A 26,515-nucleotide genomic window follows, 5' to 3' on the forward strand; every position below is an offset into this window, starting at 1 on the left:
ATTCTTGATGGTCTGCCGCCGGCTTTACCCGTGGTGCCATGTCCAAGTGCATCATATCAAGCTTCAATCCGACAGTATTGCGACTGTGAATACACACTACAAATCCATTGAGTTTGCACAATACTCCAAAACTCTTCCAAGATGCTCTCCGTACGTTTTCACCCGAGTTTCTGGTTCATAGGCCGAGCGATAGCCTACCCGCATCGCATTCTGGCCATCTCGGCTTGATGATAAACTTCTAACCTCCAAATTCCCTCCACAGTTCCGGATGCCGATGCCCAAGGGCGTGCCTGCCTACAAGAGCAAGTTCGGTCCCAAGTAAGAGATCCCTCTCAACCTTCAACTTTCGATCTCGAACTCCGCACTACGCTATGAGCGCCGAGCAGCCTCAACTCGGCCGAAGCGGAACTCGACGTACCGACTGTACCAGACTCATGAGCAGCCGACGACTGACATCTCTGTCATTACAGCTACCACCTCCAGCCCAATGTCCACGGCACTACTCTCAAGACCATCGCCGGAATGTACGTATTTTGGAAATCGAATAGGCACCAGATGTTGGCCGCGTGCACATGGTAGCGGCAGATTGGAAAGCCGGCCAAATGGGGACGAAACGTTATGGTCCTGCGAACCGTCGCTTGCGTGCTTTCGCTAGGAAGATATGGGACTTTTTTGTTGGGGATATGCTAACTGGCTCATCACAGCGGCATGAGGGCAGCTGGTTTTGGTGGTGTCGCGCTCGGCGCCGTCATCTTCCTCGCCTCGGGTATTCCCAGGATACAGCAGGACATTCTGGGCGTAAGTTGTTTATGCAACCCTTTATCGAATTGGCGATGCCTTGGACACGCCATCAAACTGAAGAGTTGATTTTACTAACATGAATGCTTCCAGTACATCCCTGGTCTGTCCAAGTACTACGAGAAGGATCTCCCCGCCTCTGACAACGTGAGTTGGTATCCTTGCAGCCGTATTATCGATTTCGGGTTGAAACTGGTGTGCTAACGCAGAATATTAGCCTTTCTAAACTTGACGCGTCCGTTATGCGTCACAATATGGTGGTTGCTAGTACGACTTAGACGAGAGCAAAATGTAGGATCTCGGTACAGGAGTAGCATTGTAGACCAAGAACGTTATTGCAATAGAATTCCATTCCATCGTTTACAGCATGGGTCTCATTTGCGAAATTGCAACGATTTGTTACTTGCATGTCAACGCATCGATGCCTAATCCCTGCTCTCTGGGTTCCTGATCTCGATGATGAAGGCGCGACGCCGATGGGATGGCTCGTCTTTTCCATTAAGTATGTGGAGCCAGTCATTATAGCCCTACGTCAAGAGACTCAGCCTCGTTGTGATCCTAGGAATCTCACGACGTTCCCTTAGCGCTGCGGCTTGAGTGATAAAATGAAAGCAGTCGATTGGTAGCATTGGCCACGAGGTGCTCCACCATGCACGTAACAACCTACCCTGAACCTCACATGCCATTTTGCCTTGGACATAACTGGTCCGTGCGCTCTACCATTACAACAGTGAAGGTACCGCGTATATCCAGCTTGGGGGGATGGGTACGCCGAGGTTAGCCGAGCTTTGGCCCTCGCTAGGTACTTCAAAAGACACCTCGTTACATGGGACGGCGTGACTTGGTATTGCCGCATTTCAGTTCGTCGAAAACACTTTTTTAGTTATCAAAATTCACTTTTTTTCCATAAATCAGGATAAAATGTCTACGTTGTTCGTGGCAAAGAGGCAGGCCGCCAGGGCCGCATCTCAGTTGAGATGTTTTAGCTCAACACCCTCGCGCGGAGCTGCAGAGGTCAAGAAGCTCGGAGTTCTGGGCGCCGGACAGATGGTAGGTTCCGACGTGGCATTTTTATCTTGGTTAGTCTTGATTTGGAATATTGACGGATCATTTGCATATTTAGGGACTGGGAATCGCCCTTGTGGCTGCAAGAGTTGCACAGGTCCCCGTCACGCTCGTTGATCCGAGTCAAGGGGCATTGGACAAGGGGCTGTCTCTGGCAGGTAAGTTTCTCTTGCTACGGTGAAATGGTCCGTGTGGAATCAACACAACTCACACAGGCAAACAGACAAGCTCCTCTCCAAGGACCTTCAAAAGTCACGCATCAGCCAGGAGGATGCCGACGCCACGCGCGGGCGTCTGAGCCCTACCACGTCCATGGACTCCCTGGCCGATGTGGATTTCGTGATTGAGGCGGTGCCCGAGATCCCCAACCTCAAGTACGAGATATTCAGCAAGCTGGCGCAGATCTGCCCCAAGCACGCCATCCTGGCGACCAACACGTCGTCAATCTCCATCACGCGCATCGCGGCGGCCACCACCAAGGACGCAACCGACCTGTCGGCCAGCTCGCGGGTCGTGTCGACGCACTTTATGAACCCTGTGCCCGTCATGAAGGGCGTCGAGATCATCAGCGGCCTGCAGACGAGCCAGGAGACGCTGGACACGGCTGTGGCGTTCTGCAAGGCCATGGGCAAGGTCCCCTCGACGTCGGCCGACTCCCCCGGCTTCCTGGCCAACCGGATCCTGATGCCGTACATCAACGAGGCCGTCATCTGCCTCGAGACAAAGGTCGGCGACCGCGACTCGATCGACACCATCATGAAGACGGGCACCAACGTGCCCATGGGCCCGCTCCAGCTGGCCGATTTCATCGGGCTCGACACCTGCCTCGCCATCATGAAGGTGCTGCACACGGAGACGGGCGACTCAAAGTACCGCCCCAGCGTGCTGCTGCAGAAGATGGTGGACGCCGGGTGGCTTGGCAAGAAGAGTGGCAAGGGGTTTTATGATTACTAGGGAAATAAAACATGTGCCTATATAAGATTTAGACTCTGTATGAACATGGACTCTTTTTTTCTCTGTTGTTTTCTTTGGCCATTTGGAACTCAGGGTATATCCTTGAACAGCCGGTGAGATTTGTCCACTTTGGGGTATGATTTTTGAAATGGAGAAATCTTTGCAATCCTTCTCATAAAAGCTCATCAGCGAAGATTCCTCCAGTTGGCTTGAACAATCGCGAAAAGAAAATTCAAGTAAATATGATTCATTGTGAGTTTCTGCACATCTTTGCCTCTTGCAGTTCCGCCAAGACGCTATGTTTTACTACTGTAGTTTGTACGTAGCATGCCAAAGGCTTACGGAAAACTGGGATGCACCAAGTGCCGCGAATCGTATTGGCGAATGCTCTCCCCAAGCAAGCTTGAAAGTTAGGATGCTTTTTTATTGCGGGGCCCTGCCACCTCCACAGTGGATTTGCCAACCGAAATCGGTCCCAAGTCAAAAGCTAAACGTGGGGGAATGATGCACTGCAAATGCAGGGCTGGCTGGCTGTCTTTTTAGCTGCGCGGTTATGGGTGGCGCCGCGTCAATCCCGCTTGTCTAAATTTTAAAGGTTACTTTGGACCATTTCCCTCATAGAAAAAAAGATGCAACTTCAGACCGACACATAAAAAGAAACCTGGCTTGGCCTGCATAGATTGAATTGTCTCGAGCGGTGGGCAGCATTTATTCATGACGTTTCTGCATTTTGTCAGTTAATCAATGTCAAATCTATAGAAGATAAACCGTTATATCGGTCGTTTTGCTTCTCTCGACAATGTTCCTTTGATTTGCTTCTTTATACTTGTCCATCCTGCACATCAACTAGCCACCGTTCAGTATGACGGCCCACACATCATCGCCGGTGACAGGCCACCAGGGCCTCACCTTGCCCACGAGCTCAATGCATCACCACCAGGATCGGGATGGGAACGGTGCAAACACGGCGACCTCGACTGCTGGAGACGCGTCGCAGTCGCGGCCGTCGAGGCCATTTAGGCGATGGGCGTCGTCCCTCCGTAGTAGCCCCTACTTGCATCGAGGCAGCTCTGGGAATGCCGATGAAAGCAATGGCAGGTCGAAAAACTGGTGGCATATTCATCTCTTTCGCGGCATGGCCAATGACCTGCGTCGCCGGGCACCGTACTACTATTCCGACTGGAAGGATGCGTGGAACTATCGTGTAGTCCCTGCCACCATCTACATGTACTTTGCCAAGTGAGTCTGGCCCAACAATTGAGTTCCCTTCTTTCCTTGTCTGGGGTCTGACTTGCCACACAGTATCTTGCCCGCGTTGGCCTTCTCGTTCGACATGTTCTCCAAGACAAACATGCAGTATGGCGTAAACGAGGTCCTCTTGGCATCCGTCCTCGGCGCCGTCGTCTTTGCCGTCCTCGCCTGCCAGCCGCTAGTCATCGTCGGCGTGACCGGCCCCATCACTGTCTTCAACTATACCGTCTACGACATCATGAAGCCCACCGGGGTCAACTACCTGGCTTTCATGTGCTGGATTGGCCTGTGGTCTCTGGTCCTGCACTGGATTCTTGCCGTCACCAACTCGTGCAACTGGCTGCGCTACGTCACTCGCTTCCCATGCGACATCTTTGGCTTTTACGTTGCCTTTATCTACTTGCAAAAGGGCATCCAGGTCCTCGAGCCTCTTGGCGAGCAGGAACCTTTCTACCTGAGCATCGCCATAGCGGTCATGTTCTTTGGCGTCGCCTACGTCTGCGACAAGATTGGCCACAGTACTCTGTTCACACACTCGGTCCGCGTCTTCCTCAAGGACTACGGCACGCCCCTCACCGTCATCTTCTTCACTGGCTTCGTCCACATCGGCAGGATGCGCCAGGTCGAGCTCGAGGTGCTGCCGACGGGCATCGCCTTCGTCCCGACCATCACCTCGCGGTCCTGGATCGTCGACTTTTGGAACATACCCGTCGGCGACGTCTTCCTCGCCCTGCCCTTTGCCGTGCTCCTCACCATCCTCTTCTGGTTCGACCACAACGTCTCGTCCCTCATCGCCCAAGGCACCGAGTTCCCGCTCAAGAAGCCCGCCGGCTTCCACTGGGATCTGTTCCTCCTCGGCCTGACGACGGGCATCGCCGGCATCCTGGGCCTGCCCTTCCCCAACGGGCTCATCCCGCAGGCGCCCTTCCACACCGAGTCCCTCTGCGTGTCCGAGATGGTCGCCGACGAGGACGAGGCCGGCGGCCAAAAGGGTCACTACAACCTCCGCCCGACCCACGTCGTCGAGCAGCGCGCGTCCAACCTGGTCCAGGGCCTCCTGACGCTCGTCACCATGACGGGGCCCCTGCTCATAGTCCTGCACCTGATCCCACAGGCCGTGCTGGCCGGCCTCTTCTTCGTCATGGGCGTGCAGGCCCTCGAGGCCAACGGAATCACGGCCAAGATCCTGTTCCTGCTGCGCGACGCCTCCCTGACCCCGGCCGGCCACCCGCTCAAGCGCATTCCTCGCCGCGCCGCCCTCTGGAGCTTCGTCGCGGTCGAGCTCGTCGGCTTCGGCGCCACCTTTGCCATCACCCAGTCCGTCGCCGCCGTCGGCTTCCCCGTCTTCATCCTGGCCCTCATCCCGGTCCGCGCCCTGCTGCTGCCGCGCTGGTTCACGCCCCTCGAGCTCGCCCTGCTCGACGGGCCCACCGCCAGCCCCTTCACCATGGAGAGCGTCGGGGGGTCGTACGGCGGCGGCGGCGAGAGCGACGCCACCGGCGCTGTGCCACAAGACGATGATGCGGGTTCTGATGCTGCTGCTCATGCTTCGTTGCGTGGCGGTGGCGGCGTGCTCATGTCGCCTACTGCCGGTGCCGTCGAGGGTGACAGGCGCAGGAGCGGTGAGGACCTGGCGGAGCGCGGGGCTGCGCCGCCGTCCGCGAGCTCCGCGGTCCACGGCCAGTCCAGGGGTGAGGGTGGTGATGGCTCGATCGAGATGCGCAGGATCGGGGTGAACCGGCGGGCGCAGTCGACGCGGGTCGGCTCGGGTGAACAGTAAATATCTTTCAAAGTTTGCGAATCGACCCGGGTTTTGTTATATTCTTGTCTTTGTGGCAATTTGCTTCAATATAGAACGGGATTCTGCTCATATAAGGGGTATAAAGGGAGGTACTTGTGAGGCCTGAGATGGATGACGCGGCCAGATACGTACATATACATCATTAGATTGCGGATGCGCTTTTACTCTAGATTAAAATACATCTCTTTGTGGATATGACAGGCAGACTGTTGAATGTTCTCATGGCACTCACTTGAAGTGATTAACATGCAGCTTTGTACTGACATGAGACTCAGTCCCGAGGTCATTTGCGATTCGACAATATACATCATACAGTTATCCAGTATCCCCGCAGGATATTCATCTCTTCTGTATATCGGAACACTACGGCATTGTTGTACATCTGGGCGTTGACGAGAGCACACTCGCGACACTTTGTTCTGCGTCATCATGAAGCAGTAAAAGCCTACCTTCTCTGCCGTACTGCAAAGCCGCCCTTTTGGCTATACATCTCTGGTTGGACGACGTCGAAAAGATGGGAAAAGGGCCCCAGCAGACGGGGGCTGAGAGAGAGAGAAAAACGCAGAAACCAACCCCGCCCTCCAAGCTCGGTGCATTCTTATTACCCCCTGGACGTTTTCTTCATCAGCTGCCACCCTCCTGAGAAGTCATGTTCCCCATATCACACAGCGAACCGTCTAGATCGGCATAGAAATCCCTCGGAAGCACTCTTGTTTTTTTTTCTTCTCTTCTTCCTCAGAAATGCTACATTACCACACCATCTCCCTGCTTATGCTTCCCGGAGCGGGAACAGGGTGGAGAGTTGCAGGCCATCTTTGCCCCCTTCTTAATTTTCCCCCCCGCGCCACGGCATTGGTGAGATTCTCACGCAGAGTACCACCAAAACTCTGCACACTTGCCCCCCCTCTCTCTCTCTCTCTCTCATTCTCATCCTCTTCATAATAGGTCCGGTATGAGACTTCCCGAGAAACAGTGATTGCGGGGAAAGGGAGGAGTGCTCATCATCTCTCCGATGAACCGCTGCGAGTGTCCGTCACATCCTGTCCCACTCTATGCTGTTTTTCTCGTCTCTTTTCTCCCAATCTGCTCCCTCCATATGGGGAACAGAACCTGCAGACACCAACCTTCCGACTCGACAGTACAGTACAAGACAGGACAGGGCTGGGTAAAAAGGCAAGATCAAGCTCGGGAGTGAATGCATCATCTGCCGAATGCATTTATGAGCACACACCCGTATAAATTGAACAGTCGGCACATGATCAGGGCCCAACTGCTTCCCAGATGCACGTCCGTATTGTATTAATGATAAAGACTGCTTCTTTTAGCAAGGAATATGGAGTACTACTGGAGTCCGTCGCAGTCAGGCATACACCCAATTTATTTGTTAGCGAGATATTCTTCTGCAATCTAGTGTCTTTCATGGTTGTTCTCCTCTACAAACCATCGAGGTCACGTTGATAATAAGCAACAGGCCTCAGCGACTGAGTTTTTGGCCATGTGGAGCCATGAGCCCGTCAGGAGAACTGCAGATGGCCCAGGTAAAGCGGTACACCGGTAGTAGTGAGTCCGCCGGACTTGACTTCATTTGAAGTTAATAATATTGTGCGGATAGTTACGGTCACCTGCGTTTTCGTATACCCTACGCTGCTAACAAACACATCACAGTCCTCAACTGCCGCTGGAAACCTCACTTTTGTTCGTCGCCATCCCAGTTTCGTACGACGGTATTTTGCGGTACTATTGTGTGTATGTGATGAAGACGGACTTGATACAATCATCTATCCCTGCAATTACTTGGAATGCGTCGAATCTAATTGGCTGTAGCGGAATATTTCAGTCCAGGAATGTCACCATGGGAGGGTACCGAACTGGTGACCCTGTCTGTAATCTTCTCCGACCGGCACTTGCCGGTCACTGGGTGTTCTTGGGGTGTTGACGGGAGGATGGGTTATATGCCGCCGACAAAGATCCAACCCGCGGGACCGGCCCGAGAAAGCCGATCACGACGCGAGGGCGGGTTAGGAAAAAAAAAGAATGACACAAAACAAATATAAAAAATAAAAATGTGCATCGGCAACCCGTGCATTTCGATCAGGTCGAGCGTTCCTGGGATGAGCATATTGTATGCCCCCGACGTTGGAGGCGCAGGTTGAATCCAGAGAAAGGAAGCCGAATACTAGGTAATGAACGACGATGTTCAGAGGAATAGGAACAGAACCCTGTAAATAAGCAAGACAGTATCCATGATCTGTGAAACCTAGGTCGGAAATGATATGTTGATTGATTCGTATCTGCAGACGATCATGGGGATAGTATGGTGTATAGAAGAGAGAGAGAGAGGTGGGGGGGGGGGGGGGGGGGGGGGGTGAAGAACGACTTCACCAGGGTATACGGGCCAGAGATGGCAAGGAGATAGAGAGTCTGGGAAAGTGGATAGATGTGTGTGGTTTTTCCTTAGCCTGGTCTTTTTTTTTTTTTTTTGCGCTTGGTGCGGTGATATGCTCTTGTTTCCATGGATCCGGCGAGATGCCCGCATGTCTTGGGCGGTGTGTATGAGACTTGCTGAGCAACAATGTAACATCTCGAGGTATATGAATGAATGGGCCGAGTTCCAGGGGTTCGTCAATCTTTGTTTGCCGATCCCGAGATGGATATTCGTTTTGCGGGCACCAGTACAAGTACGGTAGTATGACCGTGACGAAGAGCGCGGGATATATTAATGAGGGAGGCTGGGGCGGAGATCAAGAGACACGTGCTGCGCATTAATGTCAACGTTATTTGTGATGTTATGATCTGCCTCAAACATAAACACTTATTGTCGGACAGCGTCTGGTATTGCGATACGTCAATTGCGATTACTTTGTACTTGTGGAAACGTGAGCTAAGCCCGAGGGAGCGGAGTTGAAAGTGGGTAGGCTGAGATTTGCTACCTTTATCGTGACCTGACCAAGAGTGGAAGAAGTGAGGTTGTGGTTAGTTAGTGCCTGAGGCAGTCGGTGAATGTGGTCGTTGTTGATGTTGCTGCTTGCCTTCTAGAATTAGACTAGTGTATTTCCAAGTTAGCAGCAGGAACCTTTGTTATTTTGATTAACCGTGGTTGTCAGTCAAAACTTGACAGACAAACGACAGTCGGTGGCGAGTGAGTAAGTGAATGACCAGACATCTGTCTCTCTTGAACGGACGGCCCTGCCTGCCTGGCCTGGTTGCAGCAACAACAAAAAACTCTTAGCATGCGTTTCCACCACTCGCTTTCCCTCGATTGACAGGCCCCACTCTTTTGGATCTCCGGGCCGCAGCACCAGTCGGGTCATTTATTTGCAGCAAGGTTGCAACGACCTCAGGACCCACCTTCGATGCAATCGTATGCAGCTTGGCAGGCAGGCGCGCTGATCTTAACGTCCATGCCAGTTTTATCCACTTTCCTTCTCTTTATCCCTTGGGAAAACGAAGGAACCATAAGAGAGGGTGTTAAATATGTGATCAATTTTCATCGACGACCCCAACCAAAGGGTTAAAAATACAGCCCGACACAGTGCATGTGGTTACAAATGGGTCTTTGGCAGTAGAAGGTGTGGCGCATGCAACACAATAAAGTGGAAGGTAGGTAAATACCTGACCTACCTACCTAACCTACCTAGGGTACTACGTAGGCAAGTGAGGAGCCACCCTCTGCTAATTTTACCGGCAAGGAGATGGATGCCTTAGGTCCCTCTTGCTCGAGTGGGCAAAGCGCAACTTCTGCTACTTTTTAAACGTCAAATGTCGTCACGCACAAAGTACGTCACGGCAAAAAGGGATAAAGACAAAAAAAAAAAAAGACGGGATCCTCCCTGATCAAACGTGAGCTGTTTTTCCCTGTGCTGTGGTAACATCCCGAAGCTACTTTGTTTTCTGGGGCTACAAGCAGTAGTATATTGCAACAAGGATGAATCAGCCCGCCAAAACCCGGCTAATTATACGTAGCAGGCGTCTGGAAACACAATCGCATTTAACCTACTGATAACATGAACCACCACTAACACTGCCCAATCTACCTTACCAAACCTACCTAGGGTTGGTGGGTAGGTAGGTAGGTAGGTACCTAGATGCCTATGCTAAAACACCGTCCAACATCACGAGATTCCAGGATGCCTAGGACTTGGTATGTTTTCGATAAAAGGCACCTTGGCTTCTACCACAGCCCTTCTGACATCACAGTACCAGACAGTCGGACCCGGAAAGCAACCAGAAACCCATAGTGACGCAAGAAGGGCAGTTCGTATGACGTCTGTTTGGCAGAAAAAGACCCCCTCAAGCATGTCCCATGATAGTCTACAGAGTTAAGCAGTAGTCAATCTGTAGTCACCCAGCTACCATGATCGACCAGCTAGGTTCTATTCAACCTTTTTTGGTGGAGACATGGCCTCCAAAGCATCGATCTGCCTGGTAGGTTTTCACATTGGATACTCTTGTACCTTCTATGTACCGGTACACATGTCTGTTTCTCTGTTCTTTTCATCTCTTTCCCTCCTTTAACCTTGTCATTTCCTGCTGAAAAAGGAAAAAGAAACAGCCATGCATGTGCATGTGCCTGCATGGTTCGTGATCTCGGCTGACCATGTAGCTTCCTACCTAGCAACCTACCAACCTAGCAACCTACACACCTACCTCCCTACCTACATTACTCCCTTGCCTTGACTTACCTTACCTGGACCTAGCCCTTTGATCTACGCACCTCATAGCCAGCCCTGCGTCCGCTCCACGAAACGGGGATTTGTCCGCGTGGCTTTTTAGGCTATATGTCGTTTCTCTTTCCTTCACGCAAGCCTTGATCCACCGCCGAAACCACACCAATCCCCCGAGACGTCATGATCATGACTTTTTTCTTTTGTTTCCTCATCGCCGATCTTGGCATAGCCTTGACAAGCAGGCGTGTTTCTCACCCTCCCGGGGAGTGCATCATTGCCTCGACACATGGTGCCATGTCGTGATGCCTCCTTCAGATGTGAGGGGTCTACTATACAACAGACCCATCCCAAAGGCGCCTCCGCATCGAATCCTGACCGGCGTTTAACCACCTTGTCAAGCAAACCACCAGAAAAAAGTCCACTTTCTTGAGAGAAGCGCACACCACACCCCATACTATCACCCACTTGTCTGTACCCTGCTGTGCAACCAAATTTCAATATATCTGATCCGATCATGACCTTTCCGTTCCCAGTTCCGACCCGTCTCAGCACGAAGCTCGGAGAAGGTAATGAAAGAAAGAAGAAACAAGAAAAACAAAATGGTGACGCGCATGCGGGACCCAGCACCTCCGCCTTTGTCGTGCTTTGTATGGGCTCCTCCTTTTTCCCTTGGACCCCCGTCTCGATACCATCGATCCGACTCGTCCAGGACTCGCATATAAGCGGCTGGGCTGTGTAGGGTCCTTTTCTGCTTGCCTCACCCCTAATTCTGGTTCGGAGGGTAGGTAAGCGTAGCAGATGGAGGGGCGGATCTGACCCTCGTTGGGTGGTTTTTGGCGAAGATATGCGCTGCCGCCGCCCCAGTGACGCCCCGGCTGTGTAGCCCGGCTTCCTCACAGACGAGATTGCGTGGACCAGTAGACGGGAGGGCAATATTTGGGGAGCATGCATGCTCATCACATTTGCTTTGAAGAGTTTAGTGTGAAATTTTTTTTATGCAGCCTAGAGTCTTGGTCTATATACTAAATGCCCAAGTCTTTTGTAGAAGAAGAGAAGAGACAAAATGTTCGAGAGCACAAGTATAAAACAAAGCAAAATCGTGCCTTCTCCCGAAATCATGTCGTTCTGATCTGTCTAATATATACAATTAAAATCTTCACGCTTGCATACTAAATGAGCAAACGTAAAGTTGGGAGAAAAAAAAGAGGTGTAAGCTAGGTACCTATCTAGGAATGCGCGTAGCATCAGGAGATGCTTTGCTGTCTTCCCCAAACCACCACCTTTCCAATCCGTTTCCAAAAGCCGCCCCAATGAGTGTTTCCATGCGTACCTGTCCAAGCACCAAAAGAAAATTTCTACCCCTCGTCCGAAACCCTTCACAGAGTAAACAAAACAGCATCACACTCCGCGCGGGCAAAAAGATACAAACCGCGTATGCAAAAGCTTCCAAAACACTGAAAAAGACAAAACCAAACAAACAGAAATCGAGCCGCACTAAAAGTACATAGGAAAACTATGACAAAGAAAATAGAGAAAAGACAAGTAAAAAGGATGAGATAGGCTAGTCCAACAAAAAGAGTGCGCTTTCCTTTTTTTTCACCTCTGCATCATACGACGTAGAAGAAACAAGAATAAAAAAAGAAAAGAATTGGTATCTCTCATAAAAATGGGAAAGAATAAAGCTAAGAGTAAAGCAAAAAAGCGCAAGACAATCGTCCAGTCATTTTCCAAGTTTTTTTTTCCGCCACAAACGAATAAAAAGATGTAGAAAGTAAAAATAGAAGAGAGAAAAGAAAGAATTTGTACAAGAGAAGCAGTTAAAAAAAACCTTCGAGGGAAAAAAAAAATCCATACAGCAGAAGGGCTCCGGTCAATAATGCGCAAAAGCTCGAACCGGGAAAGTGATCAATGGATCCAGAAATGCTGATGATCAAGACATGCAAGTGACATGATTCGAGTATGCTAAGGCTTACGTCCCATGTTTGGGACGAACCCTCAGTGGTCGGAGAAAGGCTTCGGGGAATTTTTCCTTTTGGAACAGGGTCAACGAGGCAAATCATCTCAAGATCCGACGGCCTCAGTGCGCAGTCCCATAAGGCGCAGAACCCGAGGTTGCCGCCCCCGCTCCACCCCCAAAGCTCTGTTTCCTCTTGAGCGCGGCATCCGAAGACGTGGTGTAGTCGGGCGACCTGTTAGGCGGTGAACACACTGAACCGACTGCCTGGCTGCCCGCTCCGCCACCGATGGGATGCAGCGTGGTGCCTGAGCTTCCGTCACGTATCGGGGTCCTGCCGGCACCTCCGCCAATGCTCTGGAAGGCCTGGGAGAAGTCGTTGGGCGGTGCAATTGGTGCGCTCATCTGCGGGACAGAGTACTCCGTCTGTGAGCGGTAGCTGGACGTCCGAGGCAGGCTAAAGTCGACGGGCGCCGTCAAGGGTGCTGATGGGAAGCTTGCAGAGTAGCTTGAGGACGTGCCGCCAATGTGCGAGGTTGATGCCGTCCGCGTCTGCGCCGTTGGTGATTGAGCCGCCAGACCCTGACCAGGCGGCCGGTATGGGCTTGACCTCAGGTCCAGGCTCAGTGGCTGCATTGTCGCTGCAGCGGATACGGACCGTATCCTGTTGGTACGGTTTTGGGTGCTGTTTTGGATGCTGCTTGACTGGAAGGTCGGATACGTCATGTGCGTGGGCGAGTGGACAGTGGAGCCTGCACGATGAAACAAATCCCGGGGTCAGCTTACAACAAGAAACACCAAACCACATGTAGCCCTTTTTTTTTCTAGACTCCTCCATGGACGATTGACTTACCAGTATAGGTGCTCGAATCGTAGCCAGCCATCGTAGAGGGCGTGCCAATGCTATCACTGCTACTCTGATATATTGACGGGTGACGTCCAGGGAGGTGAGGGCTTTGTGGCCCGTGGTAAGTGGAGTAGTCAATTGAATCTCCTTTCCAAGACATGCTCGACCTCAGTGGCGACTGGAGCGAGTCTGACCTCGACCGTGACATGGTCTCGCGTAGCTGCAGTGGTTGGAGTGATCTGATCCCTTGGCGCTGGTGATGGTTATGCATCTGCATGCCTGCATCTTGCCTGTTGAAGGGGTTGGAGGTCCGCGGTGCTGCACTCAATGGCGACGAGAGATGCCCTGGGTAGCCATAGCGTTCACCAGTAGCAGAAGAGATGGGCGACAGCATGTCAGAATTGCCCATATTGGCTGATGCGTTGAACCCGATGCTGCCAAAGGCCGGACTGAGGCCCGTGGGAGACAGGTGGTCTTCAGCATCGCCCCTTCGAACATCCACCATCAGGGGCCGCATCATGTGCTCGGCGTAAGAGGACCCGGAGAAGTCCACCGGTGAGCTGATGGGTGTGCCCAGAGTATGCACAGCTCCGTATGGGGAATGCAAGGCCTGCACGTTGTCAAAGTCATCCGGAACGGCTCTCATTTTGATCATGCGATCTCGATCGTCCGCTGTAAGCCGCTTAATCTTTGCTCGCCTATACATGAGGGTGAGACCAAAATGCCCTGTGTCAGCCACTGCACTAGGTGTGAGGCGCAGCAAGATACTCGAGCTCTCCTCAGGAATTTAACCGGCTTACCTGTTTTGAAACCAGACCTGGACCTGCCTCGGGCTAAGACCAGGAATTTCCCTGGAAAGTCTTTCCCTATGTGCTGCATCTGGATGAGGCTGTTTTGCAAACTCGCTCATAAGAAACCGGGTTTGCTGGTGCGTGAGCCTGTCAAAAGCAATGAAACCGTTAGAATGAACCGCTGCAAATTGGAATTAGTTGGCGTTTCCCGTCCAAGCTCGCTGACGTAGTCTTTGTCTAGCGGCTGACCGTCCGCCCCAGTCGTACCTGAAGCGCTTCATCTTCCTCCTTTGTGCAGTCCTCTCCGCGGCTGTCTGAGGCTGTGAAGAGCCGTCCCCGCCGTCCTCGTCTCCTTCATCCAACATATCCTCGTCGTCTAGCCCGTCATCCTCCTCTTCCTTGACCCCGTGGCCCTCATTTGCGCCAAGTCTAGTAGTCAAAAGGTCCTGCCCTTGTCCTCCAGCCGGCGCAGACATCAACGAGTCCGTGTTGAGCCTTAAACCGTGGTGCTCACCCGATGCACCTCGATGTTCCTGTTGGTTTGATTGCGAAGATTTGTGAGCATACATATCCCCCTTTTCCTCAGGCTGCTCCTGAATCGGCGACGGCTGCTTCTGCCTCAATCCCAAAGGATCGAAGCTTCGCCGATCCCCAAGACCCGGCAAATTGCTGTTGATCGGTGACTTGTCGCTCGCCCCCACTGCATTGTTCTCCGTCACCGTCGATCGCGGCTGGGAAGCTGATTGTTGTGCATTGTCGGTCGAACTGGAGACATGTTCATAGCTTTGTCCAAAGATGTTGTCTCCAGGTGGGAGAAACGAGGGGTAAGATCCGGGCCAGTCCGGCTGCGTCGACAACGGGGGTTCGTAGTGGGTCGACATCCGTGTACTAGGAGCAGGCTTTCCAAAAGGCCACTGGTTCTGCTCAGACTCGCATTGCCTGGAAACGAGCATTGGGAACTAGTGACGCTGTGCGTAACGATAAGGAAAAGGTCCCAACAGTCTCAGTCGACGAACCACGAAAGCAGTCTCTTGGGCTCAAGAGATATCTCAACGCCACCGAATATAACTGCGAATATATAGTAGGTGAAGGTCGTGTATCAAGAACGAGTTCCCACATCCAAGCTCCCGGTTCTAATGCAAGCGTTGACGCCAAAGAAAAACTCGCCAAAGGCCGAGTTGATCCTGAGGTGCAGCGGCAAGGCCACTGTTGTTGGTTTTTTTTCTTCTTCAACTTTTCCAGGAGAAGACGGCGGCTAACGGTCGACGAGTGCTCTGGTGTGCACTCCAGTGGCAGTCGTGTGACGCGGGGGGTTATAGTAAAGATGTTTGCGAGGTAGGCGATGATGCGGTAGTGATCGGGCAGGCGTTAGAAGCCAAAGGAAAGAAATGAACCAAAAAGAATGACCAAGAGAAGGGCAGCTACGCGAAAGTGATCCAAGGAGATCCCCACGATATGAGGTGGTATTGATGGAAGATCGCCGGAGAAGAGTAAAGAGACGACAAGCAGGCGAGATATTTAGCGACCATGCGTCAAGGGCCTGGACACGGAGTGATATATGGACGGAGAGAGCGAGGGCGTGCTTAATGATGTGCTGGTGGGGTTGATCGACCTCGATGCTGCCCCTTGGACTGCCAGGGCCCCCCAAGGTGTGTATGGAGCTCCAAGTCGATGGCTACCCCGTGGTCGCAGCAAGGCCGCCTGTCGAGGGAACCCCAGCAGCTTTGTTCAGCAGGACAGAAGCGGGACTAGAGTAGTACCGAAGAGTACAACTGCACAGCCAAGGTTCAGTCCCTACGGGGAAAAGACTACAGAAGATCCGGATTCAGAAACAGAGGTACGGGATGGAGGTGGCCCAAAAGAGAGTATAGCATGGAGTGTCAGAGGGCAGGCAGGCTGGATGGACGGTGCAGAGGTGCAGAGTAGGTACATGTATGGACTGAGTTGTGCTTGGGTGGGAGAGACGAAACCTGCAAGATCACAATGATACCTATGTATGTGGTACGAATAGGTACCGGCACACTCTACCCTACCAGAGGGCCTGCACCGAAGCGCAAAGGGGAGACATACAGGGGTGATGGAAGTGAAAGGTCGGAGGGGCCTACCGTGACTAGAAAACGGACAGGGGTGAGGGATGTACCCGGTACAGGCCCAGGGACTGTGGGTACTATGGGTACAACGACTCAGCGAGCGTGTTTTAAGGCTGCCCGTTTGGAGAAAGGCCGCAGGCAGGGGAATGAGAACCAAGGTATGCCAGTAAAACTAAGGGAAAAAAAAATACACACAAATGGTGCCCGCCCTGCCTGGGCCCGACAACAACAGGTGATGCATGCACTGACTGGCATGGGTGAAGGATAGCAGGCTTCCCGCCCAGCTTTGGTTGGAAACTGCTGAGCCACAAAACTCTTCAAAGATGTTGCTAGCACTGTGCTACCAGAGGGCATATCAGGCAGACCTGGGCCTTATTTCGTAAGAGCTCTCTCGGCTGAATGGCTAATGCCGTGTGCCTCAGGTTCTTGGTTTGGATGGCACACCCCCCAAGTTGCAGCCAACCCCAACGACTCGGCAAACAAGCAACCACCACAAGGTAGGGCCAAAACGGCCCAGTTGCATGCATAACTGCCTAGTAATTGGCAGTAGCTGGCTGCTATTTGTATTTGGTGACTGGGCAGAGAGATTCGGTGGACTCCGTACCAGCAGCACAAGACTCAAAATTCAACAAACTAAGGTAAGTACCAATCTGTGATGCAGCGTAGACAGGAGACTTCTGGAGGCAGTGAGCGGCACTTGTTGCCATATACTGACAAAGAAAGGCCGCCTCCGGATTAATCGGGGCCGGCTGGCTTGCTCTGTAAGATTAACGAAGATGCGAGCAGGGGAGCACGACAGCGAGACCTGGTCAGCTATGCCCCATAGCTGGAGGAAGGAGTGTGCGAGACTGCGAGTGTTGTTGTGCAGGCTTGGTGAGTTGAACGCGGGCTCTGCTGACGCCCTGGAGGGGGGTGGTGATTTTGCTGAAGGCGCAAGATTGCTGCGAGAATGCGGGTGTGTATGCGGAGCTTTGCATGCGTGGCCGACAGTGGAGTAGGCTTGGATGCAAAATGCAAGGATCTGACGGCAGAAGAGAGTTGTACATGTACTTACATACCGAGGAGGAGTGCACGACAGGCATATACTCGTCCATTACCACCAATGAAACTGGAGCAAAGCATCCGAGCCATCATGGGTGGGTTGGAGACAAGATACCTATCAAGACGGCATATGAGCAGACCATGCAAATGATCTGAGAGCTCTGCGACGATCGTTTTATGATAAGCTGCATTGACTGTGAATAAATAATAACTGATACCAAGACTATCACCACAGAAGAGATAGATGACGAGAATTGGGAGCGGCGCTGAATCCATGACATGCACCTAGTTGAAGGAACAGCATGTGCGGCACGTTGCAAGAAGCGCCGGGCCGCGCGATGCTGTGCTGGTTGTGCTGTGGGATAAAGGAGCGCAACTTCAGTAGTTGGCCAAGGTAACACATACACCGCATGAAGGGGAGCATGCAGCCCAATACAGTCCTTTGACGCAGCAAGGCACGATGCAAAGGCCGCTGTCAACGTATAGCGTCGAATTTCTTGCGAAGGGACCAATTAGGACGGAGCGGTACTTCTCGAGGCTGAATGTGCAGTAGAGACTTTAGAGAGGTGTCCGTTTTTTCTTCTTCTTTTATGTGGCCCGCCGCCCTTGCTTTGCTTTTGCCCGTCCGGTCGAGTCCAGTCATGTTCTGTCGCTGGCATTTCGCGCGGGGAGGAGACGAGAGTTTGATGGAGGGGGGGCGCAGCTAAGAGGGGCGACAGGGGTTGGACGGGGGTGAGGACATCAAAAAGTGATGAGGTAAGGGCGCTGTGTGGATCTATCTGCTCTTGACAGATGCTGAAGTCCCTGTGCCTGAGGATAAAATTGTGCGTCCATCTCCCGCGGCGAAAAGCAGAACTGAGTTCCGTAATTTGACGCCAAGCAGAATGGAAGGTTTTGATACTTTGCAAGTGGGGGGTATACAGAGGATGAAGGATGCTCACCAGAGCTTTGGTGAGCAAAGCTCACATTATGTCGCGTCGTGGTACTACCGTAGTCGCGATGTCAACCCCTGGTAGGCAAGAAGCGAGAGAGGGGCGATGGGGAAGATCACCATTATCGTCGAGATCTTTCTAGGCTTACAATTTGTTTGTTTGTCTGCGGATCTTTTTATGGTTCGTGGCCACAATGAGATGGCAGAATCCCAGGGACTTGCGGTGACTTTGGTGGTCTTCCATTGGTCCTGGCAGCGGACGCTTGCTACATAGGTCGCTAGGTATTCCAGCCTTCACTGGCAATGCAGGAATGAGGCCTAAGTGGACACCCAAGACGAAATCTTTGAGTTCCGGTCTCGATTAGTTGCAGGGCAAACAAGCTTGCCAAGAAACGCGAAGTGGCTGACGGTCACGACATCCCGCTGGTCGTCATCTCCGTGGCCCCTGACAAACTGCAAGCCAACCACGGACTGGATTTGATGAGTCCCTGCCGCAATGTGCCTGAATTAAGAGATTAAAGACAGCAGCCCAGGTCTTGCGCAACAAACCACACAGGGGAAGCCGCCGGAATTGGTAGCTGACAGACCCCTGGACTATTAGTCTGAACAGACAAATCTCAACGAATCTAGTTCTAGCAGTACCGAGCGGCATTGAAATCTGGGATCAATCAGTTAGTTGATCAAGAGCCTTGGGAGGACATCCAATAGGAAGGAGCTTGCTCGCTCAAGGTAAAAACCCAAAACAACTTGGTTTACCTCATCCATCGACGGCAGCTATTTCGGCTCGTCCACCCACCCCTCCAGATGCATCAATGCCGGATGAAAGAGGCACCATAAAGAAACGGGATGCGACCGGGGCGATGACATCGGCCAGTCCACCTGGACGGTGGTTGGTGGCCTGTGGGAAGTTGCGCCGAACAAGCCGTAGGCTGATATGGTGTGCAGCCCTGGCTGGGCCAGAGTCGGCTCGTATGGTGGGGTCCGCTCAGGTGGGTGGGTGTGTGGAGTGCGGCGGGCTGCTTCTCAATGGAAGCGTAGCCTCCGATGGGACATTGGTGCTTCGATTCCCGACACCTGGAATGCTAATACTCAATTCTGCTTTACGGACGCCGCTGTTCTGCGCGATTGGCCATGCGGCTGCCTGCCGGGAAAATCAAGCAGGAGTGAAGTGCTTCGGAGCACGCAGTCAAGGTACATACATGCATTACCTAGTGGTGTTCTCAACGACAGGCATTCCTCCGGTCTTTTGTTTGACTTTTTGTGTCTTGCTTCGCCGAGTCTCTTCACTATTATGAAGTGGCTTCGCCTCGGAGAGGACGTCTCAGTGTCGCGGCCAAAATTGATGGCCTTATGCGCGATCAAGTAAGTGTTGCTGTTACCTTAGACCAGTAGAGTGACATCCGGGTTGTTTGAGGGGCGAAGGCATGTATGCATTGGCAGCGCCGCTTGGAAGTGCCTTTTTTTATTTTTTTTAATCCCGTGTGGTAGCTGAAATAATACCCATGCCCAGGATATGTAGGTGAAATGAGTTTGGGGGCCGGGAGTGAGCGAGTGGTTTGATTTCTGCTTTGTTGTTCCATCCTCTTTCAGTTCAGTTCACTTTTTTTTCTGCCTTGCTTCGTTGTTGTCTTGTGCTACCCCGCCGAACCGCCTCAAAACTTCTTTCCCTCATAGCAAACTTGACCTCTGATGATCTGTGGATCTGGACTGATCTCCGGGCCGGGTAGCGCCTGCCACCCCCGGGCGGCCAGTGGATAGAAAAGTCTGTGCTCTACCATACATAGTACAGCGGTCATGACCCCACCCGTCCTGGACAATTTTGCACCGTGTCAGACGGACTGGCGGGTTCTTCAGGGCCTGTTCCGTTGGCAGGCACGACTTGGCGACAGTACAGGAGCGGCAAAGCTTTTACTGTGTGGGGGCCAGCTAACAGAGAACGTTTCATCGTGGCTGCTCGCCCTGAGGCCGGCTAGAACCAAAAGGCAGAAAGCATACTTCGAAATGACTTTGTGTGAACGACAAGTGACTGAACTTGACTGACTTGTTTCCATACCGGCTTATTTCACTTTAAATCTCAGGCTGTCTCAGAAGGAGGGACGGACGTGGAATCCACGTGTGAAAATGAACCGTTGGTTTTGTCGACTGAACCCACGCGACATAATGCACCAATGTCACACTGGGGTGTCTGCATTGTAGTGTAGTGTGCACAAAGGCGCTGGCTGCCCCTTTCGATATAACTGTGCCATATATGACATATAAGGTACTGCATTGTACCTACCTATTAATTTCAGGGGCAATCATCCAGGTACCAGATCCAAGAGCAAGCAAGCAATTTGCCAGTGACATCTCTAGCCATCGGAACTCTGTGAACTGATAGACAGGCCCTTTTCGGACCAATCATCCGCCATTCCAAGGTTTGTCGATGTTGATATGAAGGACTTTTCATGGGTCGAATTAATATCTTCGATTCTCGAATATGGGTGATCACACGTTCAAGTAAAGGGACTTTGTGGCTTGTCGCAATTGGAGTTGCAGGCCGGTTACCGAGTCGTCACGAATGAGCATCGACCTTAGCTATCTGCTTCATGTCATGGTACGTACGGTGACTTAGGTTCTTTGCCGCGAGAGACGGGACGGGGTTGTATGTCTGACTCTACGCATGTCGAAGTACCTAGCCGCGGAGGCCGAAAACAAGTGGCTCGCACGCATGCCATAGTAGTAATTTCCAAAGGGTTTTTTTTTTTCAATGCCTGAAAAGAATATTTTCCATTTCCATGTGTTTCCGTATATTTATTTTTTTCTCTTCTTTTTTTCTCGTCATCTGCCTCCTCTGTCCATTCGAAGCTAGTCTTTTTTCGAGCGTCATGGAGAGAAAAAAACAAGACACCACGCCATTCGCAACCCCACCAGAAATCCCAAGAAACCCAAGTGCCGACCTGGGCGCGACGTGCTCCTCCACCCCCTCCCCACCCTCTCCGAAGGATCTTCGATCGAAACACTACCTATCTGTGTGTGCAGTTGCTTTCCCGGAAGATTTGAAATATCCATAGGGTTGAGGAAATAAATTGAGCGCAATTTACGACCGCGACGTCAAGGGGTAGTAAAAAATGCAAAAAAGAAATAAAGTCTCAATCTGATCTTGCTTGCAAGCTTGGTACAGGAACATGGGATGAAGAAAACCCTTCCACCCCTGGAGAAAAGGGGTTTGACTCGTGCTGAACCCTAGCGCTGGAGCAAACTTGGCGCGGTCATTTCACCAGCGGGCAAATTGTCGCCAGGACGAACGGGCTTTGGGACAAAAGCAATACCGTAATCCACTCGGGGGGGCACAAAAGTGTGTTGGAAAAGTGTCTTACCGGCCGGTGGCGTCAATTGAATTTCGGGCAAGGCAACCGGGAACGGATAAAGAGAGCCTTAGGAGCGATGCCAATCATCTCCCTAGTAGAAGAAGAAAAAAAAAGAAGCATGTACCCGGGCCCAACACGTCCGCACAGTTGCGACAAGTCAAGCTCCCTTGGTGGTGCCGCTTCTGCTTCTCTTTCAGCTGTTGACTGCCATGCTTATCCCGTCGGTTGTCATACCCGGCAAGACAATGCCTTGAATGGGTTCCAGACCCATTCCATTGTTGGTGATTATTAATACTCCGCAAACACGAAGCTTCTGCTTTAACGTATGAGGTGTGAACTTCTATTCAGTTTGCCACCTTAACGTTGCAAAAAGTTATCAGGGAAGAGCACGTTTTGCACGGAATAGCACCCACAAAGCAGAATGGCATAGCGTTGGCTTGACTCTTCGGGACGTTGACTTGTCTAGGTTAGGACCTGGAAAAGATTTACCGATCTCGGTTAGTCGATCAAGGAAAGTACCGCTAACAAGCGCCGGAAGGCTTCGTCTGTGGCTGGGAGTGAGCTCATGGATCGTGAGAGGAAGAAAAAAAAGGAAATGGACACAGCGTTGCATGAATGTTTCTTTTTTTGTCTTTGGGGACATAACTTGCTGGGTTCAGTGGGTTGTCACTGCAGAGTAGTACCCGTAGCTACCTTGCATAATGGCACTTCCCAGTGAAGAAAGTTACTAGCCCAGTGTTGCTGTGGTATTCGTTAAACCTTACCCCAAAAATTAGAACTGGATATTGGTGGGAAGCCTGTGCTTGGGAACATCGACCCATATTCGGGGAATGCGCCTCGGCCATTCGCCGAAACGGCGCCGTGAGTGCACAGCAGACCGGAACATGCACATTATCCACCACCGAGACAATGCCCCTGGAGGAACCCCTCTTTTGAAATGAAGAAGAGAAGAACAAATAGTACGTGACAAGGCAGTTGACAATTATTAAAAAGGTCAAATTTCTCCAGAATTGATATCTTGGACACACGCAGAGCTTATCATGTCGTCGGCCTCGGAGACTGGCGCCCGGAGTTGGAGAAGCCAAAGCTTGCCCGCTCATTAGCTTTAGGGTGGAGACTGGGAAAGGTTTGCCCAAACCGTACTATGTACTGTACCGTAACATTCGGCGCCAAGTTGGGCAGACATGCCCAGAAAGTTTCCTCTTGTCGGCTGGACGTTGATTGCCCAACCGAGCGTTGAAAGCCACCTCTATGCCACATGAGGAGCCACCGAGGTGGGACTGAGCCATGACGTGGTTCACATGGTCGATGTCACTTATTGAACCATGTTCGGACATGACAGTTTGCCCAACGCCCAGCCAGGCCGTTTGGGGCTGTCTGTGCACTGCGAAAACAGAAGAAAACTGGGCAGAGGGCTTGACGGTTTGCATAAGATAACGGACATGAAGTCAAAATCTGGATTAGAACTAGCGCTAGTTGATCTAAAGAATTTGCAAATACGTTCCCGCTGTCAACTGAACCCAGCAAAAGTCTATTCGCCGAAAAACGACATATCCCACCGCGACTGACTCTGCTTGCCAGGGACCCTATGTCCGTCCAAGCCGTAAATTGTTGACACGACACGGTACCACGTAATCCCTTAGCATTGAGAGTGCACTGTCGAGTTTTCTCTGGGAAATCCTGGGTCTGCGAGTTGTACGTACAGTAGACTGGCTCTATTTACGAAATGACTATAGAAGTTAAAAGCTATTTTAAACAGCGAATCAGAGATGCATGGCACATTTTTTTTTCTCTAGATCCTCATGGGAGGGGTAAAAGAAAAAGAGAAAACTGGCTTACTTGCCAGGGTTTTTTTTTTCTTTTTTTTTTCTTTTTTTTTTCTCAGGAAATTAGTCACTGCCACAGGACAACATCACATCTTCCCTTGCTCAGGTTGCTAGGAGAAGGGCTCCAGTCATGGCGTCAGATCCCAAACAATGCCCTGGGCCTGTTATTCGTTATTCATTCTCCAGGCCAAAATAAGCAACTCGAGCCATACCCTACATAATTTCGGTCGGAATTATCGCCCAGTTGCCTGTGAGTTCCAACAGTCCATCCAGCTCGGCTCCGGCAATTCTGCCCGTTCGCATGCGATATTGAGCAAGTTATACTGTATGTACTGTACTTAATACAGTATGATGGAAGGAAAACAACAAAGGTGGATGGATGGAAGAAACAGGCAAGTGCAGGGAGTGATAAGATAACGGAATGGAAGGAACCATGGAAAAATTCCACCGCCCCACCCCACCAAAAAATCGAAAAAAGTCTCCACTTACTCCAACGTAGCTTCGTACTTCCTTCCGTACGGTACTATCCTCCAGTAGGCAAGCTTTCAGGTACCAGGTCCCCGGCCCCACTTGGCTACTCTTCCTTTATCCACTTTGAGAAGGAAGTGGGAAAAGAAGGGAAATGAATGAAAGAAGCAAACCTCCGCGATCCAGACGGCGCAGAAACTTGAGACAGAAGGCGTCGGAGTGATGGGTTGCGACCGCGTCGCCTCGAACCTTTTCGCGAAATTTGTCCCTTTTGCTGGTATCCTTCTTTTCCTTCCAATCGGAAGGTGATAATCCTGCACCCACTGCAACGAAGGCGTCCTTGGCCATGTTTCTTGTTGTTGCTTTTTTTCCCTTGCTGTTCCCCTCCATCTCGTCTGGATTGCCTTGTTTGGACATTCCGCGTAAATCTCTTTTGACTGTTACTGCATATCATGATAAGCTGTGATGTGCAAATATTCCCAAGCATTACACCCTCGATGCGGTGATTGCGACAAATAGGGTGGCCGAGGAAGAAACGATGTGCTTTTTATTTCTCCCCCCTTTTACCTTTGCTTTTTTTTGTCTCTCTAGCCTTCCATATTTGTTTCCCCTCTCCGTCCCCTTTTTTGTTTTCCGCCCATTAGCGAGATCCACTATCTCCCCCGACAGCGCCAGATGGGTGGGAATCAGGTCCACGGGTCGCCATACAGTATAGTGCACAAACATTAAGAAACATGGGCCTGAGAGCTTCAGATCTCGGCCCAGATGATTGCGCCACACACACCATCGTCGCGCCGCAGTTGAATTCCTCCGAAAGACCAATTACCCAGTTAACGGGGAAGGTCTAGGTACAATCGGACGTGAATTTGCTTTCAAGCTTGGCAGACGTCGAATTGTGAGATGAGGTGCCGAGGTTACGATGCCGAGGCTACGCGTCGATGTATAGGCGTGTTATTTTCCCGAGTATCTGGTACTTTATACAGCAATTCTCCGGCTAGGCTAGGCATCACCAGGGCCTGGCCTCGCCATAACATTCGCGCACTGGGAGCAAGGCCCCCACGGGAATATCATGGGGTATGTTACAAGATATAGCGCTCATTTCGTTGCAGTCGCATTCCCCTGAGCTGTTGATCGCCCCCCTGAATGAGACACCAAGAGCCTTCGCCAGCTTTGAATAAGATGCCTTGGTTGGGAAGTCGTAGTCGACATCGCAGTCTGGATCTGCATTAGCTCAGACCCCGTCGTGGTGGATCAACAAAAGTGTATTCATTTGTTTCGTTCCAAGCTTTAAATTTCTTTCGGGTCGGCCTCCGAAGCCGGGGCGAGGGTCAGCTTTGGCTACCTGCCATGACTGACGTTCAGTGCCGTTTACTCATCGCCGGATGGAGTGTGTCTATCACCCGCTGTGACCACTCAATACGAAAGTCTGGTGACATTCGGGAAATTATGTCGTCGAGTCGCAAGAAGTCTCCTCGTAGGAGACCCTTTGGCTGTCAGTTCTGTTGCAATTTACCCCTTTTGTCAGTTTATGCGGATGGACTAAGCGGACATGCCCGGCCAGCCATGATCAAACTCAAAATCCACAAAAACCCATAGCCTCCCAGGAACACACACTATGTATTTTACTCTGGCAGATCCATGAGTTTGCTATAGCCTTGAATACTACACCAAGTTGAACCTGATATGTCATGACCGTCGGAAAATCTTCTCCAAGGCTTCTGTAGCGAGCCAGACCGAAGCAGGTTACTATAGGTCTACCCCAGCGGCCCCTTTTGCCCGGAATTTTCCCTTTGATCCTTGGAGGCAGATGACGATACGCAAACTTGTGGGCAGCTGGGTCTAGTCTAGATCACCGGCGGTGTGCAGCTTGCAGGCACCATCAACCGGACCCGCAGAGTATATCTTGCCGCCTGTGGCTGGTGTGGTGCCTTTGATCAAACTGCACGGTTTGCATCGGAAGTTTCTGCCAAGCAGAGAAGGTCTGTGGGATAACACGCAGGTACATACAACCTCACGGCGCAAGAGAGTAGTGCTGTACTTGGGCGGGCTGCGGCAAGTAAGGCATCGAGCCACGATGACTGTATCGATGAATGTTGAACGTCTTACTGGTAGCATTGCAACCATTTCCAACCCAGTCAGGGGCTCTGCAATGCAACCTTTTCTTTTTACGAATATGTTTGTTTGTTTACTCATAGTCCCCGTCAAACTGTTTACCAGAGCATCATCTTACGCACACACATCTGCCAAGATTGCGGATTTGTGATGCATCAAAGATGAGCAGAGCTTGTATACCGGCTAAAAGCCACACAAGGCCGCGCGACGCGACCTTGTTTTCGCCCCTCCCGTATCTTTTTAGTGAATATTACAAGCTATCACTGTGTGTCCGAGTGGAGGCTCAATCTCAAGCCGTCTGCTAGTCGACGCGTGATGTCGACGCTACGGTTTTTCCCCATGCTCACTTGCCTGCACTGTAGAAAAGTCAGTCTGCTGCATATTGCACAGCACCGGTTTGATTAGCTACCTCGCCGTCTTGGTACGATCGAACATTGACAAGTTGCGCAGCCTCTAAACTTATTCACTTTGGTTGGTGATGATAGTAGATCGTCGTTTCCAAGAGTGTCTTCGAGCCTTGAACGCGAGTCACAACCACTCAGTCCAGTCTGGATGAACAGGAACCTTAGAAC

The 26,515-nt window shown here is 51.5% G+C and overlaps 10 protein-coding genes across 10 annotated transcripts; 6 read left to right on the plus strand and 4 right to left on the minus strand.

Annotated features, from left to right (window-relative positions):
- Positions 1–27: 27 nt before the first annotated feature.
- MGG_16629 (uncharacterized protein) lies at positions 28–1,207 on the plus strand. Its single transcript, XM_003711278.1, has 6 exons — positions 28–150; positions 263–318; positions 471–524; positions 705–798; positions 892–945; positions 1,016–1,207. The coding sequence occupies exons 1-6, from the start codon at positions 142–144 to the stop codon at positions 1,022–1,024; spliced, it is 276 nt and encodes a 91-aa protein (XP_003711326.1). The 5' UTR covers positions 28–141; the 3' UTR covers positions 1,025–1,207.
- Positions 1,208–1,533: 326 nt separating this feature from the next.
- MGG_16630 (3-hydroxybutyryl-CoA dehydrogenase) lies at positions 1,534–3,105 on the plus strand. Its single transcript, XM_003711279.1, has 3 exons — positions 1,534–1,848; positions 1,922–2,021; positions 2,087–3,105. The coding sequence occupies exons 1-3, from the start codon at positions 1,720–1,722 to the stop codon at positions 2,815–2,817; spliced, it is 960 nt and encodes a 319-aa protein (XP_003711327.1). The 5' UTR covers positions 1,534–1,719; the 3' UTR covers positions 2,818–3,105.
- Positions 3,106–3,418: 313 nt separating this feature from the next.
- MGG_15203 (anion exchange protein 4) lies at positions 3,419–6,073 on the plus strand. Its single transcript, XM_003711280.1, has 2 exons — positions 3,419–4,056; positions 4,120–6,073. The coding sequence occupies exons 1-2, from the start codon at positions 3,680–3,682 to the stop codon at positions 5,846–5,848; spliced, it is 2,106 nt and encodes a 701-aa protein (XP_003711328.1). The 5' UTR covers positions 3,419–3,679; the 3' UTR covers positions 5,849–6,073.
- Positions 6,074–7,374: 1,301 nt separating this feature from the next.
- On the plus strand, positions 7,375–7,805 carry MGG_16631 (uncharacterized protein; the record flags this gene model as incomplete). Its single annotated transcript, XM_003711281.1, has 3 exons — positions 7,375–7,429; positions 7,535–7,611; positions 7,707–7,805. The coding sequence occupies 3 exons, from the start codon at positions 7,375–7,377 to the stop codon at positions 7,803–7,805; spliced, it is 231 nt and encodes a 76-aa protein (XP_003711329.1).
- Positions 7,806–10,665: 2,860 nt separating this feature from the next.
- On the minus strand, positions 10,666–11,487 carry MGG_16632 (uncharacterized protein; the record flags this gene model as incomplete). The annotated part of the gene is made up of 1 exon (XM_003711282.1): positions 10,666–11,487. One exon carries the CDS (start codon positions 11,485–11,487, stop codon positions 10,666–10,668), a length of 822 nt encoding a protein of 273 aa, XP_003711330.1.
- Positions 11,488–11,516: 29 nt separating this feature from the next.
- MGG_07437 (uncharacterized protein) lies at positions 11,517–16,111 on the minus strand. The gene is made up of 4 exons (XM_003711283.1): positions 14,396–16,111; positions 14,138–14,275; positions 13,344–14,035; positions 11,517–13,242 (listed from the first exon to the last, which is right to left on the minus strand). Exons 1-4 carry the CDS (start codon positions 15,079–15,081, stop codon positions 12,614–12,616), a joined length of 2,145 nt encoding a protein of 714 aa, XP_003711331.1. The 5' UTR covers positions 15,082–16,111; the 3' UTR covers positions 11,517–12,613.
- On the plus strand, positions 15,687–17,491 carry MGG_16633 (uncharacterized protein; the record flags this gene model as incomplete). The annotated part of the gene is made up of 4 exons (XM_003711284.1): positions 15,687–16,050; positions 16,140–16,376; positions 16,542–16,856; positions 16,942–17,491. The coding sequence occupies 3 exons, from the start codon at positions 15,687–15,689 to the stop codon at positions 16,745–16,747; spliced, it is 807 nt and encodes a 268-aa protein (XP_003711332.1). The 3' UTR covers positions 16,748–16,856; positions 16,942–17,491.
- Positions 17,162–18,540, minus strand: MGG_16634 (uncharacterized protein). The gene is made up of 2 exons (XM_003711285.1): positions 18,340–18,540; positions 17,162–18,244 (listed from the first exon to the last, which is right to left on the minus strand). Exons 1-2 carry the CDS (start codon positions 18,432–18,434, stop codon positions 18,001–18,003), a joined length of 339 nt encoding a protein of 112 aa, XP_003711333.1. The 5' UTR covers positions 18,435–18,540; the 3' UTR covers positions 17,162–18,000.
- Positions 18,541–18,859: 319 nt separating this feature from the next.
- Positions 18,860–20,163, plus strand: MGG_16635 (uncharacterized protein; the record flags this gene model as incomplete). The annotated part of the gene is made up of 3 exons (XM_003711286.1): positions 18,860–19,381; positions 19,488–19,552; positions 19,975–20,163. The coding sequence occupies exons 1-3, from the start codon at positions 19,003–19,005 to the stop codon at positions 20,161–20,163; spliced, it is 633 nt and encodes a 210-aa protein (XP_003711334.1). The 5' UTR covers positions 18,860–19,002.
- A 2,821-nt stretch (positions 20,164–22,984) lies between these two features.
- On the minus strand, positions 22,985–24,179 carry MGG_16636 (uncharacterized protein; the record flags this gene model as incomplete). The annotated part of the gene is made up of 4 exons (XM_003711287.1): positions 22,985–23,123; positions 23,241–23,267; positions 23,853–23,886; positions 24,005–24,179. 4 exons carry the CDS (start codon positions 24,177–24,179, stop codon positions 23,069–23,071), a joined length of 291 nt encoding a protein of 96 aa, XP_003711335.1. The 3' UTR covers positions 22,985–23,068.
- Positions 24,180–26,515: the final 2,336 nt, after the last annotated feature.

Source organism: Pyricularia oryzae, chromosome 3 (assembly GCF_000002495.2).
Source record: "Pyricularia oryzae 70-15 chromosome 3, whole genome shotgun sequence".
NCBI lineage: Eukaryota > Fungi > Ascomycota > Sordariomycetes > Magnaporthales > Pyriculariaceae > Pyricularia > Pyricularia oryzae.

What these genes read in the sequence shown, in the direction of transcription:
- MGG_15203 (XM_003711280.1), top strand. Translation starts at nt 3,680, where the DNA reads ATGACGGCCCACACATCATCGCCGGTGACAGGCCACCAGGGCCTCACC. An exon ending in ATCTACATGTACTTTGCCAA is followed by an intron (nt 4,057 to 4,119) that starts GTGAGTCTGGCC and finishes CTTGCCACACAG; the next exon opens with TATCTTGCCCGCGTTGGCCT.
- MGG_16634 (XM_003711285.1), bottom strand. Translation starts at nt 18,434, where the DNA reads ATGGAAGACCACCAAAGTCACCGCAAGTCCCTGGGATTCTGCCATCTC. An exon ending in CGCAGACAAACAAACAAATT is followed by an intron (nt 18,245 to 18,339) that starts GTAAGCCTAGAA and finishes CGACTACGGTAG; the next exon opens with TACCACGACGCGACATAATG.
- MGG_16629 (XM_003711278.1), top strand. An exon ending in AAGAGCAAGTTCGGTCCCAA is followed by an intron (nt 319 to 470) that starts GTAAGAGATCCC and finishes CTGTCATTACAG; the next exon opens with CTACCACCTCCAGCCCAATG. An exon ending in CTCAAGACCATCGCCGGAAT is followed by an intron (nt 525 to 704) that starts GTACGTATTTTG and finishes GGCTCATCACAG; the next exon opens with CGGCATGAGGGCAGCTGGTT.
- MGG_16630 (XM_003711279.1), top strand. Translation starts at nt 1,720, where the DNA reads ATGTCTACGTTGTTCGTGGCAAAGAGGCAGGCCGCCAGGGCCGCATCT. An exon ending in TTCTGGGCGCCGGACAGATG is followed by an intron (nt 1,849 to 1,921) that starts GTAGGTTCCGAC and finishes TTGCATATTTAG; the next exon opens with GGACTGGGAATCGCCCTTGT. An exon ending in CAAGGGGCTGTCTCTGGCAG is followed by an intron (nt 2,022 to 2,086) that starts GTAAGTTTCTCT and finishes ACAGGCAAACAG; the next exon opens with ACAAGCTCCTCTCCAAGGAC.
- MGG_07437 (XM_003711283.1), bottom strand. Translation starts at nt 15,081, where the DNA reads ATGCTCGTTTCCAGGCAATGCGAGTCTGAGCAGAACCAGTGGCCTTTT. An exon ending in AGGAAGATGAAGCGCTTCAG is followed by an intron (nt 14,276 to 14,395) that starts GTACGACTGGGG and finishes TGCTTTTGACAG; the next exon opens with GCTCACGCACCAGCAAACCC. An exon ending in CAGGTCTGGTTTCAAAACAG is followed by an intron (nt 14,036 to 14,137) that starts GTAAGCCGGTTA and finishes CCTCATGTATAG; the next exon opens with GCGAGCAAAGATTAAGCGGC.